This window comes from Squalius cephalus (assembly GCF_949319135.1).
Source record: "Squalius cephalus genome assembly, chromosome: 19".
Classification (NCBI taxonomy): Eukaryota; Metazoa; Chordata; class Actinopteri; order Cypriniformes; family Leuciscidae; genus Squalius; species Squalius cephalus.
Genome location: NC_137140.1, coordinates 35,705,776 through 35,722,878, shown reverse-complemented (window position 1 = coordinate 35,722,878; position 17,103 = coordinate 35,705,776). Strand labels below are relative to the sequence as shown.

The 17,103-nt window shown below is 35.2% G+C and overlaps 2 protein-coding genes across 4 annotated transcripts in view; both read left to right on the top strand.

The window, feature by feature from the left end:
• The window catches only part of ascc1 (activating signal cointegrator 1 complex subunit 1), a 44,759-nt gene extending 44,410 nt beyond the window's left edge, over positions 1-349 (top strand). For both annotated transcript variants that reach the window (XM_079851204.1, XM_079851205.1), the window contains one exon: positions 1-349. This exon is cut by the window's left edge and continues 295 nt beyond it. The gene's annotated coding sequence lies outside the window, so the exon portion shown is untranslated.
• A 6,498-nt stretch (positions 350-6,847) lies between these two features.
• LOC307146871 (testican-2) overlaps positions 6,848-17,103 on the top strand; it is a 43,488-nt gene continuing 33,232 nt past the window's right edge. For both annotated transcript variants that reach the window (XM_079851197.1, XM_079851196.1), the window contains exon 1: positions 6,848-7,099. In XM_079851197.1, coding sequence (XP_079707323.1) covers positions 6,932-7,099 — 168 coding nt within the window. In that variant the 5' untranslated portion in view covers positions 6,848-6,931. The remainder of the gene's footprint in view (positions 7,100-17,103) is intronic.

The following is a 17,103-nucleotide window of genomic DNA, read 5'->3' as shown; positions in this document are numbered from 1 at the left end:
AGCAGCACAATTGGTTTCAAGAGTCTGTGCATTACAATCATTTTTATCCCAGTGTTTTATTTGAATGTAGATTAAATGTCAGGAATCTGTATCCACATGTTCGGCATGACCCAAGGAATCCATAGACAACAAGATCATGATTTTTTTTGACAAACTGCTCAAAAGTTATAAGCAAAAATAGCTATTTTTGCATATTTCATGACCCATAGGTGGCGCTGTTTCCAACTTTGGTGTGTCCCCTCAGATTATGGCTCTGATGAAGCGTGCCGAGTTTCATTTAGATTGATCAAAGTTTGGCCGAGAAACAGCCTCTGAACCAATTTTGGGTTGTATAGCTATATAATACAAATAAAGGTATTCAATTAAATTCATTAGGTTTGTGACATCATAACTTGTTAGGTCATTTCTGTGCGGCTTGGCCCAGAGATCATCTGAGCCAGTTTTCGTAAGAATTGGGCAAAATTTGTTTGAAAAGTTGTGAAAAATCAGAATACTGTACTTTTCAAAATGGCCACTACTATAATGGGCGGAGCCTTAATGTAAGATGTTGAATGTGATCGGCATGATGAGAGGAATCGGGTGTATTAAGTTTAATTTTTCTAGAACAAAATGTTAAATAAATGTTATAACCATTTGAAAATTGTGTTTTTGAACTGGTGGTGGCGCTATAGAGCACGATTACTATTCAAGATGGCAAAGTCATCTTGAGGCCCCTAGTGGACCCCGGACCCCTGGTCGAGAGCCACTGCTTCACAGTGTCTTCTGTGTCGTGCTGTCGGTCAGTGTCCAGCAGGTGGCGCTATAAGGTCACGATGAGGCTGTTTGCTCTGAGATGCTCTTGAATGGAATGATGACACATAAAACATAAAATCAGTCCAGAAAGAGAAAGAGAAAACGTGTCTCTCTTCAGGTTAATGTCAGCACTGTTTTATTCAAAAGAAACCTGTCGAGTTCAGCCTTGAGACTCTTTCACTGAAAATATGAAGCTTTTACTGCTTGTGATGTTCAATTATGTCTGATTTATTGCACAGTTCAGATTAATAAATAAGGTTAAATACAGTTCATCCTTATATACATACATACATATATATATATATATCTCTGATGATCTGCTATCCAGCACAGATCTTTGTGTGTTCATACTAAAGCATGGTTAATTGCAACATTAATTTAAAGTCCCCCTGTGGTGAAAATCAAGTTTTTAATGTTGTTTATTTTTATTTTATTGTTGTACGCTTTAAGACAAAGCATGTGTAAGTTCATAAGTCGACAGCATTGCTGAGTATTTCCTCCTTAAAACTGCAGTGAACCAAAGACAGTCTCAAAAACACGCTTTGAAATCGCTGGTGTTTCTGACGTCACAAACTACCCTGTAACCAATCAGATCAACGTGTGATCGTCAACCAGTGGATCTCTGAGCTGAGTGAGTGAGTGGAGGCGGGGCTCATTTGCATATTCATAGAACCGCGAATACTAAATGAGGCAAGGGTGTCGAGTTACATTCAAAGATATTTTAAGGCATAAAGAATTTTTTTCAAGGAAAAAACGTTTAAATAATTATCGGTGATAAAAGATGAGTTTTAAGTGATAAAATGATTGACTACAGAGGGACTTTAATACTGTAACTCCTTGTTTGGACATTCAGAGTAGTGTTGATGTATACAGCATGTTTCTGATGTCTAAAGCTGATAGTTCAGGCTTTACTGTGGATGTACAGTATACAGTACAGGTCAAAAGTTTGGACACATTACTATTTTGAAAGAAGTTTGTTCTGCTCATCAAGCCTGCATTTATTTGATCAAAAATACAGAAAAAAAATGTAATATTGTGATATATTATTACAATTTAAAATAATTGGTTTTCAATTTATTATACTTTAAATTATCATTTATTTCTGTGATGCAAAGATGAATTTTCAGCATCATTACTCCAGTCTATCACATGATCCTTTAGAAATCATTCTAATATGATGATTCATTATCAAAGTTGGAAACAGTAAAAAGTAAAAAAAAGAAGAAAAAAAAAGAAGCAAATGTTTTAAAAATAGAAATCTTTTGTAACAACAATATACACTACTGGTCAGTATTTTTTTTTTTTTTTTAAATAAATCAATACTTTTATTCAGCAAGGATGTGTTAAATTGATAAAAAAGTGATAGTAAAGAAGATTTATATTATTAGAAAATATATTTTTTATTTTGAATAAATGCAGTTCTTTTTAACCTTTTATTCATCAAATATATTAGGCAGCAGAACTGTGTCCAACACTCATAATAAATCAGAATATTAGAATGATTTCTAAAGGATCATGTGATAGACCGGATGTCACATGTGACACTGAAGACTGGAGTAATGATGCTGAAAATTCAGCTTTGCATCACAGGAATAAATTATTTTTTAAAGTATATTCAAATAGAAAACTATTATTTTAAGTTGTAATAATATTTCACAATATTACTGTTTTTTTCTGTATTTTTGATCAAATAAACGCAGCCTTGATAAGCATTAGAGACTTCTTTTTAGAGTGGATATTTTGGGGATATTTAATTTTAATTTTATCAATCAATAAATTCCACTAGAAACAAACCTTGTTGTATTATTTTAATTTAATACTGTGAAGCTGCTTTGATACAATCTGTATTGTGAAAAGCGCTATACAAATATACTTGACTTGACTTCTTTCAAAAATATAAAAAAACATAATGTTTCCAAACTTTTGACCTGTACTGTATATAAATACACATGTGAGGCATGTTCTTAATGTAGCATTTAGCTTGACAACACTGGAAGTCTGCAGTTAGACAAGTGCCTTCATACATTATATAAAAGCAAAGGGAGTCTCTGCAGAGAATTAAACCCACACTCCCTGAGACACGCGTTACAGCCGGATTTAGACCCAAAATGCTTCTCTTTCAATCTCTCTCTCTCGTGCGTGTGTGTGTGTGTGTGTGTGTGTGTTAAAGGTCAGCACAATGTCTTCATCAGAGCCAGAGAGTCTCCTGAGAGGAAGAGGAGAGAGACTCGTTCACAGAGATGCTCGTTTGTAAGTTAATGAGATTTGAGCTGAGATTCTCTTCTTAGAGCTCAGATGAAAGCGGACATAAATCAGCCTCTAGAAATGCACTAATACTTCACAAATTTTGAAATGTTTCAACTGAAATGGATGTTTGCCAGGATGTAATTAGTGGCTCATTATGAATGCACCAATGCTTTCAGCGCAAATGAGTTTAATAAAGACAGGACTGTATTACTATAAGACAAGCTGGCAAGATACAAATCTTTCTCTGAATTATATCCACTTTATTTAAACATTACGACTATGTCATGTACAGTTTGATATTTGATATTCAAGTTTAGTGTCTTTTTATATGTGAGATATTAAGCACAGAACATCAAGATCTGATCATGTTGCTGGTTAGTTAGTGATTAACTCTTTCTGCTGAAATCTCTCAGGACTCAGCTAGACATCTTGGACTAATGAGATTTAGACTTTTATGCACAATATTATGAATAATTTGAAGGTAAATTGTCTGATTACGTCAGAGGTTGACTCATGACTCTACAGAAATCGATTGCTGATCACAGCGTGAAAAAAGAAAACTTTATGCTTTTAGAAAAACAGTGTGTATGCAAATCTGTCTGACTTGATCAGTCATTGATCAGTCTCACTGTGGTTTCAATTTGCATATATACATGTATGTATATGTGTATGTATATTAAAACTGCAGTGAACCAAAGACAGTCTCAAACACACTCTTTGAAATCGCTGGTGTTTCTGACATCACAAACTACCTTGTAACCAATCAGATCAACGTGTGATCGACAACCAGTGGATCTCTGAGCTGAGTGAGTGAGTGGAGGCGGGGCTCATTTGCATATTCATAGAACCGCGCATACTAAATGAGGCAAGGGTGTCGAGTTACATTGAAGATATTTTAAGGCATGAAGATATTTTTTAAGGAAAAAAAAGGACTTTAAGAAATGAAAAGCTATACACACTCTATTAATTAGGATTAGAAGAACTGTCGCCAAACATATAACATGCTAGAAACATAATAATCACTGCAACACTGTAAAAAGTGAATAGTTGGATCAACTTAAAAAAAATTACTTCAATTGGTAACACCTAAAGAAATTAAGTTTTCTCAACTTAAATTATCACATTTTATCGTGAAAAATCTGATCATTTAAGTTGAGAAAACTTAATTTCCTTAGGTGTTACCAATTGAAGTAATTGTTTTAAGTTGATCCAACTGTTCACTTTTTACAGTGAATAATGATGGATGATCCAATGATTTTAACAATGATAATAGTAAACAGATATTTTATAATAATTATACAACAATATTTCATTTAAATAAACACCAATAATGAAGTCAACATTTTCCAGAACATAAAAGGTTGGATGACTTACTTGTACCTTTAGATAACAGTTAAAGTGTTCATTTAGCTCAACTCAAATATTTGCTGTTAATATGACTTACAGCTTTCTGTTAAGGCAACTCAATTATTTTCAGTTCTTATGACTAAAAGTTTGGAATAAGTTCACAGAACTTTAAAAAATAAGTACACAACCACCATTTTATGTTAACCAAACTAATGTTTATTAGTTTGTGTTGTCATTGTTTTAAGTACACATTAGTCAAATATGTTGAGTTTGTTTACTTAAAAACGTGACTCAAAACTTAACATTTTTGAGGCAATTGATTGAGTTGCAATACAACTTAATATATCTAAAAGTCAAATATGAACTATAATATTTGGTGAATGCTGAATAATGCTGGCAACAGACACTTTTCTGTCACTATAGAGGCAGTGTAACCTGATTTCACTTCTTCCCACTCAATGAATAATGCCGTGGGCTTCTTTCACACATCAAACCTCCACATCTCATTCACAACCTCTCAGTTCAGCAACACTCCTCATTAATAATCTCCAGACGTCTTTGATGAAGAGCAAGCGCTTTATAGTCGCATGTCATGTAGCAAAAAATCCAAATCTGAAGAAGTCTGTTATAGCACATGATTTAAACATAATATTGAGGATTTATTTACAATTAGTAAACGATGAAATGCCTCATTAACCCTGCTGGGTTGCTTTGGTTTAACTCAATACTTTCCTGATTCTTTTTGTAACAGCAAACGGGTTTAGATGCAGATTTATTTCAGATGTGTTCATTTCAAAGCGATAAATAAGTAGCCTCGTATTTACAAACGCTGCATAAATAACATGTAAGAGTTGATTATTCGACACTAGTCTATTGAAATACTGTCATCTTTATTAATCTAACTCCATATTGATTTTCTGGGATCATAGATATGCTTGTAAATGTACATTTCTAAATTGTGTTTTTGACAGACATCCAGAAAGAGTTTGATTTACTAAACAACCTTCCAGTGGGTCGAATGGATAAATAAAATGTGAGATTATCGTAGAGAAAGCGGATTATTACGATTTAAATCTAAACCTGCAACTAATAATCTGTTTGAGAACGTCTAAATCAGACTTTTGAAACAGAAGAATGATCGAAACGTGAAAATGTCCATTTCACACACGTGTGCTGATGTGTGTGTAGATGATGATGGTGGTCATGTTTGTTCATCACACACTCTCGTGTCATCAGAGCGGGGAAATTGCAGTATAATCTGGGATTATTATTGAATCCTCATATGCTCATTAGACTAATCTCTGGTTTACTTTATTCCTCTAAATATTCCACTAAAAACAGATTGACTTAGTGCTGAAACGAACTGTGGTGAATACCCTGCATTATCATCACTATAAAAATACCTTTTTGACATGTACTATGGTAATACCATTGAAGTAGTATACTTAACATAGTTGTATGCTTATTTATGAGTATTTTAATGTGGTAATCATTCAATACCATGATATACAGTTGTCAACATTTGAAGTGGATCAAAAAACTTAATCAAAGTTATACATAAAAAAATGCATTTTGATGAAAGGTTTTGATACACTTCAAATGTTGACTACATATCCAAGTATGCAATCACCACTGGACTTTGCGTTTTAAGGGATTAATTGTGTTCAGTTAAGGTTTGAAAATGATTTTTCATCTGTATCATGGTGGTGGGAATGGCTTTTAAAGAGAAAATTTCCATACAAAATGTACTGTGGTGGGACATGAGGGTCATACTAAACATAATATGTGTATAAAAATAAAATGTATGAAATATATATAGCCTATATATAGGCCTATACACTGTAGCGTATTCTCAGAATGAAGACGAGGAAGATTAAATGCTAACTTTCTTTAATAAACACGAAGATAATACATAGAGGAAGGCAGCGAGAACGATAACACAAACTACTCACAAGAGAACAGACAGTGAACTGAAAGAAACAGGGGTATAAATACACAGGGAACTTAATGACAGACAGCTGAACATAATCAGTAACCAAGGAGACTAACTAGCAGGTGACTAACTAACACAAGACACAACATAATACTGACACGTAATATTATAGGCGACTGTATATATTATTCCACCGTATTCAAAGAATACCATGAGATTATCATGCTAAATATGTAAAATGGGTAATATATAATGCTATTTTGGTCCTTATTTCGTAAATGCCAACATCAATTGATGAATTTAATTGCCTCAGTTCAATGGCACTTGCACATATGCAGGACAGCGACTCCTGAATCTCTCTCTCTCTCTCTCTCTCTCTCTCTCTCTCTCTCTCTCTCTCTCTCTCTCTCTCTCTCTCTCTCTCTCTCTCTCTCTCTCTCTCTCTCTCTCTCTCTCCCCTCTCTCTCTCTCTCTCTCTCTCTCTCGCCCTCTCTCCCTCTCGCCCCCTCTCTCTCTCCCTCTCTCGCCCTCATCATCAGTTCGTCACCTGAGCGGTGATCAGACCATCGCCTCGCTCGGATCTCTCTCGTGTTTCTTCGTGAGAAACGGATCATGATGAGCGGTTTATCTGTTGTTCAGCTGCTGCTCGTGACACTGATGATGAGCGTGAGGGAAGCGCGGGAGATCGGTGGCGGGAATTTCCTTGAGGACGAGCAGCAGTGGCTCTCAACCGTCCACCAGTACAGCCGAACCGTCAAACACTGGAACCGCTTCAGAGACGTGAGTTTCCCGCCGTTTACTGTCCGCGTCAGTTTAAAATCTGTTAATTTTTTATATTTATCTACAATTCAACCGAACAGACAATCTGACTGAACTACAACATTGCAAGGGTAGTAGCCTATATTTTTAAAGTATCACCTTTAAAAATGTTTAAAGACAAACACCTTTAGTCTTGACTGCAAAAATGCCATTGACCTTTTTTCACCGTTACTGTCATGAATAGCGATTTTTATTCATTTTAAACATTAATAACCCCTATGGTGGGGCATGTTGTCACATCGGGAACCTGATTGGCTCTGATTTGAGAATACTTTTTCTTTATATATATATATATATATATATATATATATATATATATATATATATATATTATATACATATTATCTATGTATTATAGGCTGTCAGCAAAATGTTAAACGAATTAAAACAATTGTAAAAATAAAACTAATTTAATTTTACATTTATCTATGTTGAAATAGGCTAAATGTTTGACGCCAACATACAGTGCTAGAGTAAATCTGATGTGCAAGACTTAATGAGATATAGACTTAGTAACAACTAGCCCCAGTATCTGCTGTTGCAATGCAAACTATGAAAGTGAATATTATTATCGTTTATTTTATTTTTTTTATTCAAATAATGTCTTAATGTTGCATGTTTTATTTTATGAGGTCCTCAATTTGGGATGCACGATATATGGATTGGAAACCAAATTTGTTATCAAAATGTAGCCTACTTTTAATTAATTTATTCATTTCAGCTTATTGATATCAGTCGATAATGTATACTTATTGTGAATGTGATTAATACTGAATATATTTATGTAGTTTTGGACTTTTTTTTTTTTAATTTAGATTACTTTTGCTATATCTACACTAGCTTAAAGTTGCCATGATACCGAATTTGTGCTAGTATTTTCTTCCCCAATGTGCCTTATATGAAACAAGAACAAATGTGGGCGGGGCTTGATTTTGTCTGTGGGGAATTGATTGGATGATTGGATGGTTGTGGTTTGCTATTGGCTGATCTGATGTGAGTGACAGGTTGCTCCGCCCACATCATCAGAGAAGAGATGCTGCAAGAGGAACTTATTCTGATTCAAGATTACCAGGAAAATGAATTTAAAACGATGTGCACAGATAAATAACTTATAATTACTGCAATATTCCTTTTTTTTTTTTTTTACTTTTTTACTTTACCTTTTTTACATTTTGATTTCATGGTGACTTGAACATAGTGAAGAACCTTTAACTTCCATTGCACAAAAGCTTCTATACTGTGATAAACAGGCATCGCTGAGAAGAAACATTGTTTCGGTTGTATGTTTTATAAGTTTTATATTCATATTGTAGTTTTTTTCAGCAAGGAAACTTTCTGTGCTCTTATTTCCACATGATCTCAGCTCATCTCCTTCACGCTGTGTGGAAGAGAGAGTGGGAAACGGGGAAGTTGTGTGAGAAATGACATCTGAAGTCCCGTCTGCTCCCCGAGGTCCTCCTGTCTGGATGAGTTAGCGCTGCATAGACAGACATTGTGTGTTTTGTGTTTGTTTATTGAAGAGAAAGACACATTGGGAACTGTCATTCAGTGCAGGACTGACTCGGGTGACAGGCGAGGGCCGGAGAGTGAGTGTGTGTGTGTGTGTGTTAGACCAAGGGTTCTGGTTTGACTGGTCAGTTGCTGGGCCGGTGGTTTTAGGGAACCTCGTCAGATTAGCAGTGATGTGATTGGCTAGTCAGAGGGCAGTGTTATGATCCTGGCGTTGACAAACCCTATTGTATCGTATATCCGTGTGAAACGCTTCTGGAACAAGAACAAATGTGGGCGGGGCTTGATTGGGTCTGTGAGGAATTGATTGGATGGTTGTGGTTTGCTATTGGCTGATCTCATGTGAGTGACAGGTTGCCCCGCCCACATCATCAGAGAAGAGAAGAGATGCTGCAAGAGGAACTTATTCAGATTACCAGGAACAGGGATTTAAAACAATAAAGATGTGTAAACCTAAAGGGATGCACCGAACACGATAATTCTTTATATTTGAAAGCCGATAACCGATATATTGGCCGATAAATCTAAATCCAAAGTTTTATATATTTTTTATATAAAAAATATATATTTATATAATATTATATTTATATAAAAAATTCATATCCCAAACACAATTATAATGATGTTCTTATTATAAGTTTATGTAGCCGATATGACAGATTTGCGCTTCACATGTTGCACTTTGCCGTATCTTACTTTTTTTTAAAAGTGATTTCAATCATATTTCAAGCAATTCAAAACCATCATGTTGAACAGTGTCTCAGCTGAAGGAAATAATACATTATTAATCAGCTTTGATATATCGGCCATATCTTCTTATCAGGCCGATAACATTAAAAATGAACATATATTATCGGCCGATACCGATATGGTGGCCGATATATCGTGCATCCCTTTGTAAACCCCATTGTGATGAACTTCACTTGAACCCGTACAGCCTAAAGACTGGATGAAACGCATCTGTTTTCTTTCTTAATTTATGTTAATGAGCAGATTTACCTTTGGACTCACTCGTGCACGAACACTGGAGACTAAAGTTAAAGTGGAATAGTCAAGATGACTAATTTATTTTGTTTCTTAATTTAAATACCATACGTCACTCTAGACATCTGATTGCGTTTTTGAAACTATATTTTGCATGTTTTTTATTCATGCATTTATCTTTCAATTGAATTTTTCCATGCATGTTTGTGACAAACTCAAACTCTGAAAGTGCATAATCACAAAAACACGAGATGTTGGAGGTCTGAGGAATAAACTTCAGGCATCCTAGATGAACTTCTAATGCATTCAGGTATTTTTTATCGAGGTCAAGTTATTTGAAGACATTTGATCAGTGCTACGGTCAGATTGATTTAAGACAATTTGATTTAAATGTAATATTGCAGTGCATGCTTACATTACGCCCGAGAGCTGAATGCACTTGGATATTGTGATGCACGATGAATAATGTGTGAATAAATGAATCTTTTAAAACTTCAGAAAGTTCACGCTGGTCAGAGGTGAAATCTGGAGTGTTATAATGTAAATGATGCGCTGATGCATTGAGCCATATGCCAGTGTAGATATGTTTCCTCACACTAATGATGTGTGTGTGTGTGTGTGTGTGAGTGATTAATGCTCATGTTTATTCACACTCGTGACACTGTAAACAGTCGATGAGCCTCTACACTTCTGTACAGTACACAGTCTTGTGTTTCACTCCTCAGCTTCTCGTCTGCTTGTGTTTGTTACAGGCTGCATGAAAAAATGCATTTCCAATAGACTCGTTACAGCTGAGGACAAGTGTTGAACACATGCACACGTTGCTTTTTACTTCTGCACTGTATGATATGATACTGACAGGGTCCAAAATGAACTTTTTACCACACCTGCTATAGTTGCACGTGAGTTCTTAAAGTTTACCAGCCATAATTATTTCTTATCAGCCATGAAATGGTATTTTGCATGATTTTTGTTCATGCATTTACCATACAATACATTTATTGAGCTGTTTGTTTTCCTAGCAACTCAATGCATGACAAAAACATGTTATGCTTTATGGTGTTATGTCATGTTATGTTGTTTTATTTAATGATGTTTTATATAATGTTTTATGTTATGTTACATATTTTGTTTTTGTTTATTCATGTTACGTTATGTATTATATTTCATTTTATGTTTCATTGTGTTATGTTTAATTGTTTTTTATTTTACTTTGTTATATGTTTTTTGTTATGTTTCATGTTTTATGCTGTTTTTGTTATGTTTTGTTCTTTCATGGTATGTCATGTTACATTGTTTTATATTTTATTTATGTTACGTTTTATTTTTTGTTTCATGATGTTATTTTTCATGTTGTTTTTTGTTATTCCATGAACAACATAACTTAAATTTTTTTACATTGTTGTTTCATTTTTTACATTATTGTTTCATGTTGTTACGTTTTATTGTATTTTGTGTTTTATGTTGCGTAAGCTTATTTTTTCATATTATGTTATATTATGTTACATTATGCTATTAAATTATCTTTATTTTTTAGGTACACTCTCAGAAAAAAAGGTACAAAAGCTGTCACTGTGGCGGTACCTTTTCAAAAGGTACACCTTTGTACCTAAAGAGTGCATATAAGTCCCTCAAAGGTACATATTGGTACCAAATGTGTACATATTAGTACCTAAATGGTACATATTAGAATCCTTTTGAAGGGTACTGTCCCAGTGACAGCTTTTGTACCTTTTTTTCTGAGAGTGTATATGAGGAATATTCCTCAAATATTTGTCACCACATGGAGGTATGAAGAATAAAAACTTGGCATTCTAGATAATCTTCTGATAATAAATGTTAATAGATGGCATGATTTGAACAATTCATGTCTCTTATGGTCAGGTAGTTATTCTTACTATTTGATATAAACCATTTAATATCGCAGTTTACCAGTCAGCTTGTGAGTAATTTGTGCTTGCTGCATATTAAAGGGGTGGTATAATGCCCTTTTCACAAGATGTATAATAAGTCTCTGATGTCCCCAGAGTGTGTGTGTCAAGTTTCAGCTCAAAATACCCCACAGATATTTTTATATTGGATGTTAAAATTGTCACTTTTTGAGGGTGAGCAAAAACACACCGTTTTGTGTCTGTCCCTTTAAATGCAAATGAGCTGCTGCTCCCGGCACAGGGGGCGGAGCTTCAAGAGCTCATGTCCTTATACCTCACACACACATGCACTGAACATCTCAAAAACTTTTAGCCTTTTATGTTCAAACCGGAGTCAGACAATGATGGAGAGACTCGAGAAGTGACAACATGTAGAAGCAACAGGACATTTCTGAACGGTTAGTTGGTGAATTTATGAAGCTGATGTGTAGTTATCTTCTAGTCATTGATTAGCATATTCTGTCTTGATAATCTATAAATCGTGTTCAGGGGGCGGGGTTTATGTAAATTTTAGGGTTGGTGATGTCACTAACCCGGGAGGAAGCTTGTGTAGTCTCTACCAGCCGTTTGTTGTAGTCCTTAAAAAGTTATTTCTTTAAAAGCAAATATCTCCCTTTGCTTTGAACTTTGAGCGTTGTAACTTTGCAGATGTTGTTTATGCTCAAACTGCAACATTACACACTAACTAAAGTTAGAAAAGTCAAATCATAATCAACCACCCCTTTAAATATGGATTCTGAATACTAAACTGCACTATGACAGAAATGCAGGAGTGTTTTGAAGCTGGAGGAGATTCGCTGAGGGAAAGTCGACTGATGCTCCTGTCACGATAACACCTGTCTTTGTATAATGCGATGCAAACCTCAAACTTCAGACCAGATTCGAGCACAATTAGCAGAAGCTGCTGAAGGGAAGCGTCACTCAAATGTTATATCTGTGATATCTGTGTGCCGAAGCAGTGATTGATTAATAGCTCTGCAGCACGGCATCATTATTATTAATAACAGCAGTATTCCTGAGACAATCACCATCATTTATGTCAAGAAGAATCTGCGTTCTCTTGCAGTCATGCTTCAGACAGATGTCTTGACTCTGATAATGCAGTGTTTCTCACAGATGGTGTTTCACAGGCAAATATGCGCTGAGAATGATTTGTTGCACCTGCTGTGAATAAATCAGATTAAAGGTAGTTTGTTGCCTGTGATGATGTTGTTTTTCTCGCAGCGATGACGTGATGAACCATTTTTGGTTCCTATAAGAACCTTTCAGTGATCAGTTCTTGTCATTTTATCCCTTAAAACTCATCTTTGATCACCAATTTTCCTCTTCATGCCTTAAAATATATTGAATGTAACTCGACACCCTTGCTTCATTTAGTATGCGCGGTTCTATGAATATGCAAATGAGCCCCGCCTCCACTCACTCACTCAGCTCAGAGATCCACTGGTTGACGATCACACGTTGATCTGATTGGTTACAAGGTAGTTTGTGACGTCAGAAACACCAGCGATTTCAAAGCGTGTTTTTGAGACTGTCTTTGGTTCACTGCAGTTTTAAGGAGGAAATACTCAGCAATGCTGTCGACTTATGAATTTACACATGCTTTGACTTAAAGCAGATTAAAAACACTACATAGACATATAAACAAAGCTTGATTACCACCACAGGGAGACTTTAAAAGAGCCATTTTACTTACTTCACTTGTTGTGAAGAACATTTAATAATCTAAAGAACTTTTTGTGGAATGGAAAGATTCCATGAATGTTAAAGGTTCTTCATGAAACCATCGGATGCCAATAAATAACCTTTGTTTTGAACAATTTTTACACACATATTCTGGCAAAATAGTGAGTCAACCTGATGTTTGCAACCCATTTTACTTGTATAATGTGGTGTGTTTTTGAGTAGGCGCATTTCCATTAAAGATTTGCGCAAAACTTGCTATTTATTTATTTATTTTTAATTTTTTTATTTAATTTAATTTTTTTTCTTCTTAATATCGGCAAAAAACTATTGCGAAATGACAGCGTTTCCATTAACCGATGTTATGCGACTAAAACTTAATTTTTTTTCCCTCTCGCGATAAGTCATTCCTAAAATCATGGCAACGGACATTGGTAGGTTTATATATATCACAGCCACCGCACTAATTATTAATGGTATTAATGGTGAGGAACAACCCTTATTATACTTGTGAGCGGCACATATGAGGAGTTTCTGGGTGTTTCTCCCTCAGATCTGCTTCCAGGTCTTGATTGTGGCATTTATTTGAGATTTAGAATCCATTATTCCTGTAATTCTTTTGTCTTTTATGAATTTAATAAAGAGCTCTGTCTCGTATTCTGTCCAAACACACCGCGTCATCTACGTCAGCTGACTGTAAATGCGTTTCCATTGCAGTTTTGCGAAATATTCCTTTTTTGAATTGCCTGAAAAAACCCCTCATGCGAGCGGAAAAACTTTCTTGCGATAAATGGGAGTTTTTGCGAAAATGACGTTTTTCGTTGGGCGTATCTTCAATTCGCAATATCAATTTGCGCAATTTGAAGGGTAATGGAAACGCGGCTAGTGATGTTTTGTTTAAGGGGAATTGATTGGATGAAGATAAACTAGGGGTTGTGCATCATTCAGAACTTAATTAAGATCAACCACTTGGTTGTTTTCCTAATTAGTAGCAAGTAGCATTGGATAAAAGTGTCTGCTAAATGAATATGAAAGAAGAATGCTTATTCATTTCCAGAGGTGACGAACAGGAACGTAGAATTGCAATGTAAGGAAGTAGAATTAATTTTGTCAACATAATCTTTAGAATGTTGAGTTGGTTGACGATGACTTGTTTGAAAGCCTTGAAGCTTTATATTTCTGAAATGCCATCCGTTTCTTGTTGCCAAATCAATTCCAATTCCATTTTATGCATCCAGAAGGAGCCAGCCGTTTTTATTGTCGCTGTTTTCATTGTTTTAGGCAGATAAAAAGAGAAGATCTGGAATACAGAGACACATAAGCACAAAATGCCTTGGTTTTCAACTGTATGTGTTGAAGTCAGTGATTTTGGTTTTCACATGTGTTAATGAGAAACTAATTAAAGATCATTTTGGGAGTTTGTGGAAGTACGGTCACTTTCCTCTTTGTGCCTCGGCTCATAATCCGTCTAGGCGGTGTTTGTGCGTCCTAATCATGTTTATGAATGTGTTCTGATGTGGCATCTGTTATAAACGGAAAAGCAGCATATGTTGTGTTTAATCTGTTTACTCGGAAACACTTTATTACCATATATGGTAAACGGTTCAGGAAATGGGTGTGGCATGAGCGAATGATTATGCAAATGAGTTGCATAAACTGCTTATGTGTAATTGTCCCTTTTAAAGCTTTACTGGTATCTGGGGGCTTATTTTACAGTCAGGACACGTTAATCATAAAAGAACAGAAATCTTGTAGCTGTCAGAGACAGTGGATGGTCTCGTCTTATTTTTTATATTAGTTGTTATAGCAACCATAGGAATGTTACTGGAGTGTTTAATGGTAAAGGACCCAATGCATGCATTGAGCAATATTGTTACAGTACTTATTAATATTTGTTAATGTTGGCTAATAAAAATAAATATTAGCTCTTTAAGTAATATTAACAGATGATGCACATTTTGGTTTTAATAATGCATTAACCCTTGAAGTCCAGACATATGAAATAATAGTCCAAAAAAATAAAATAATAATAATCAGGGGCCCAAACTGAGCAAAAATATGCAATTTGATGCAGATATTGAAGTAATTATATAGTGGCATTCTCTATGCTCTTTTAATTCATATTTTGCTGTCAAATGCATTTGATTTATTTAGAGCCAGACCCATTATATCTACAGCTGGCATGTTGAGTCAGTTATGTGGATGTGAATCATCTTATGTATGGATGTGAATTCATAAAGTCTTGCCTTACTGCCGCCATAATGGTGCTTAATTCTTAATGATGCACCCGGCCTTTAAAATTTTCATCGTCAGAAACCTTTCTCCCCGTCTCACCGGAGCGCTGTATAAAACCAGCACACGAGCTGAAGTTGAGCTGGAAGCCGTGTTTGTCCTCCTGCATATGCTTGCAGTCAGACAGCAGGGGATTGTGGGTAATTGCTCTTGCCCAGGGCGATGTGACCAGTGCATCTGCCTTCACTGTTTCTGCAGAACTGGCGCAGGGTAGAGGATCATTTCAAGAGAGTTTAGATGATGCATTAAAGTGCCCCAATTATGCTATTTTAAAGGTTCCTAATGTTGTTTTAGAGTCTCCTACAATAGTGTTACATGCATCTAATGTCAAAAACACTTTAATTTCCTCATAATATACATTGCCGCATCAGAAAAAGAAATGAAAAGGCTCAATAAAGGATTTAGTCTCTCTAAGCTCCGCCTCTCTGAGAGCTGCTCTGCTCTGATTGGTCAGAAAGCAAACGCTCATTATCATATCTGAATCTCAGCTCTTGATCTCAGTGATAGGAACAGTGAGGATGGCGTGGGTTTTACTGTATCAATCTCAGAAAACAGCGTCTTCTCCACACGAACAACACGAACCAAACTCTTCCAGTCTCAGATACACTACAGTGTTTGAGGGCGGGGCTAAGAGACGCTGTTTAGCCAATCAAGACCACAGGCTGGCATTATGCAAATGAGTTACAAACCTAGTATATTTGAGCTCCTGTGAGACTGAAATCAATTCTTTCTTTTAGGAGAGAAACTTTTATCTTTGATCTTTGAAACTTTGCAGAGCTTTCACATCCGCAAACAGCTTCATTACACACTACATGAAAGAGAATATCCCAAAAAGCATAATAGAGGCACTTTAAAGCAAGTTTTTGTGACCGTTTTACATCCGTTATCTTATGTATTTTGAGTTGGAGCAGTATTCAACAAGTTAAATAATGCAAGACATGACCTGATTTTATCCATCAAAAGTTGTTTGGATGATGGAAAGTGTTTCTATTTGACAATTGGTTGGAAAGTAAAGTAAGTAAGAAAAGGATGGTACATTTTGATAAAAGATTATAAAGTTATTTAACATGCACTGATGAATTATTCACAATAAGTCCAGGAACACATGAGTTTAGAAAATAAATAGGTGAATTATTCACAATAAGTCCAGGAACACATGAGTTTAGAAAATAAATAGGGTGAATTTTAATTTCATGCTGACTTTAACAACATAATTCATGTTGTTTTGTTTCCAAAATCAGCAATTTTTTCAGTCCAGCTTCATGTTCAGATGCAGTTTCCTATGGAAGCTTGTTTCCGCCACAGAGTGAAAAATAAAAAAGGTAATTGCGACTTTTTAATCTCACAATACTGACTTTTTTTTTCTCACAATTGCAAGTATAAATCTCACAATTCTGACTTTATCTCAGAATTACGTGATATAAAGTCGCAATTGTGTGTTATAAAGTCAGAATTATGAGATATAAACTCACAATTGTGAGAAATATACTTGAAATTCTGACTTTTTTCCTCAGAATTGCATGTTTATATCTCGCAATTCTGACTTTATAATACGCAATTGGGAGA